The 2,868-nt window shown below is 39.1% G+C and overlaps 1 protein-coding gene across 1 annotated transcript in view; it reads right to left on the minus strand.

Annotated features, from left to right (window-relative positions):
* LOC107091607 (cytochrome P450 2G1-like) overlaps positions 1 to 2,868 on the minus strand; it is a 9,974-nt gene that overhangs the window by 4,066 nt on the left and 3,040 nt on the right. Inside the window, exon 4 of the mRNA XM_015385628.1 lies at positions 588 to 748. Within this exon, the coding sequence (XP_015241114.1) occupies positions 588 to 748 (161 nt within the window). The remainder of the gene's footprint in view (positions 1 to 587; positions 749 to 2,868) is intronic.

Raw genomic sequence — 2,868 nt, forward strand, 5'->3', positions numbered from 1 at the left:
TCCACCATGAACAGAATCAAAAATAAATATGGATCCAGGCTCACGAATGAGGACCTTGATTTGTGCTTAAGAGTTGCTTTGTTGCCATTCAAACCCAGGTTGAAAGCCTTGCAGGGCAGCATAAAGCCCACTGCTCTCATTAAGCCAGAAAAAAGAAAAAATAACAAACGGTCAGTTGAGGTGTTTTATAAAAGATGTGAATCAGCAAATTGTCTATATACCAAACTGAACGATTGTTGTTCTCTACTTCAAAAAACATTTAGATTTTAAAATGGAAACATTTTCCTTCTTTTTTTCTTTTTTTTTTTAAATTCAATGTATAAGATGGAGGCATAAAAACCTTATTTTATTTTAGTGTTAAATTTTGCGTAAGTAATAGATTATAATTAAAAACGTCTCCAGACCTTTACTGGATGATGATTTTCTTTATTGGACCTCACTGATTTCTAATTGGTTACCCCCTGGTCTAGACCTTTCAGCAGGTATTTTTGAAAAGGTTGTGTATACTTTTAAAAACAAACACTTTTGTAACATATATCTTGTAATACAGGTTCCAAAATACATTTAAAGGAATACCTCAGACTTACCATACCCGAAGGGCTGCTGTTAAACCTGATGAACTTAGATATAGAACTGAGAAGGTTCTGAAACTGCTTGTCTTCATAACTGAAGCGCTGGCCAAACACCAGGCAGCAGATTACGTTTGACACTGTGCGACTAAGAAGGATCGTGGGGTCAAAAGGTTTACCTGGAGGCAAAAACAGAAAGAAACCCAACAGACTTCTTTCACAAACTTTGTTTTTAGAGTGAAAAGAAGAAACTTTTCAAGAAGGCTAAAAAGTAAAACGTGGTAACTTTTTGCTCAAGCTTGGTGTCTTGTGGGTGTTAAAATCGGTTTTAAAGCTCCAAATGTCACACAGGTTCTGGACTAAAGCTCTGGACATTTTTCTGAAAACATAAGGCATTTTAATGATAACAACTGATTGGAACAGAATTGGAATAAATTATCTTTTTTTATTTTTGCATCTATACTCTGTCCTCTTAAAATCAACAATCAGTCATGGCAACATTTCACACCAAGCTGTGTTTTATTGGAGGTTTGTTCTTGAAAAAGGGTAGTTTTTTATTCCTTTCCTCACATGCATCCTTATTATCAGGTATTGCTGCAGGTCAAAGGCTAAATGCAATCAGCCGGGATTCCGCTGATAAAAAACTTTTCAATCAATTTTAATAATAAGCTGAATATCACTGCATTGTTTGACAAGTAATATCCATAAGAATGTAAGCCATTGATTTGGTAGCTATGAAATTACTCAGAACATGGGACCCAATATTCAAGGTGAGACAGACAGGCAGAAAGTTCAAAGCGTTTATTTAACTACAGCGTCGTACAGCGTCACTTTGTTTTTAAAAGATATAAATATAAAAAATATAACCGCAGATGTCTGGGGGACAATGATTCGCCTACATGTTATGAATGCTGGCATACCATAAAGAATAATTATGAACAGTTTAGTTTGTGCCTTCAAGTCGATTGCTCATAGAAAGACGTTATAACCGAATGGAATATCTTCAGAATTCTCCAACTGACACAAAACTCATATGGGTGAGTGGAACATGATGTAATTGTTGGGATCTGGAGAAGTTCCACCTTTCTCCAGCAGAGTTTGCCGTGGATCCTCCTGAGCTGAGCCTTCGACACACCTGAGGCGCATCTCATCATTAGAGGATCCTGCAGTATATAACCGGCCTTCAGACCTTGCCTTAACGCCGCAGTGTTTATCCAGTTTGGTTAGCACGTGAGCCTAGCTTCTTCTGAGAACCTTCGTTGCTTCTGTCTCCTGGTTGGATTCTAATGCCTCTTTTTCTCTGCTTACAGGAATCCTGTTTCCCTTGTAAGCTCTGGATGAGCTTAACCTGCCGAGCCTGCCCTCTGAGCCAAACCTGAAGACTCTTCTCTGGATTCCCATGCTGCTCTGGACTAAGAGCGGGAAACCCAAAGCCAAGGTCTGCTCTCACGCTAGAAGCAAGACGCTGAAGCGGTTACTGAACTCTGCTGAACTAAACAGTCTCTGGACCTAACAGTTCCTCTCTCAAAGCCAAAACCCGGACTCCTCAAGGTATAAATCTGAAACTCTCAAATCCAAATTCATCTGCCTCCAAGCTAACTGAACTGTCATCCTCACAGACTCCAGTGAACCTGCTCCCAGGCCTGAACCAGTTCCTGTGTTAATTCCATGTGCTTATGTTCAAATAAACTTGTTAAACTTTTCATCTGCTTCCGTGGTGTTCTGCATACTGGGCTTTTCTGAAACCCATCATGACAGTAATAACGTAAAATCAAGGGCCAAATGTAAAAAAAAATGGCATTCCCCTTTAATAATTGTCAATCATTTTGGGGAAAGCCTGGTCTGATTCTGAGAGACGGCATCCATCCCACTTTGGATAGTGCAGCTCTTCTTTCTAGGAATCTGGCCAAATTTATTAGTCCTCCAAAACCCTGATCACCCAGGGTGCAGACCAGGAAGCAGAGTCGCAGTAACACACATCTCTGTAGCTTCTCTACTGTTGCCCACCCTTTACTCCATCCAGACAGTGTCTTGCCCATGAAGATTCCCAAAGGAGTAAATCATGATAATCTAATTAAAATTAAAATAACTCAAATTAGGGAAAAAGTTAAGTAAAGAATTACAATAGTCTAGCCTTGAAGTAACAAATGCATAGACTAGTTTCTCAGCATCTTTGTCTGCATTCAGAAGCAGAAAGTTAAGAGTCATCCAGGTTTTTATGTCTTCGAGACATGCCTGTAATCTATGTAATGGATTAGCTTCATCTGGATTTATAGACAGATATAGCTGGGTATCATCA

Source organism: Cyprinodon variegatus, unplaced genomic scaffold, assembly GCF_000732505.1.
Source record: "Cyprinodon variegatus isolate N-32 unplaced genomic scaffold, C_variegatus-1.0 Scaffold345, whole genome shotgun sequence".
In the NCBI taxonomy this organism is placed as follows: Eukaryota; Metazoa; Chordata; class Actinopteri; order Cyprinodontiformes; family Cyprinodontidae; genus Cyprinodon; species Cyprinodon variegatus.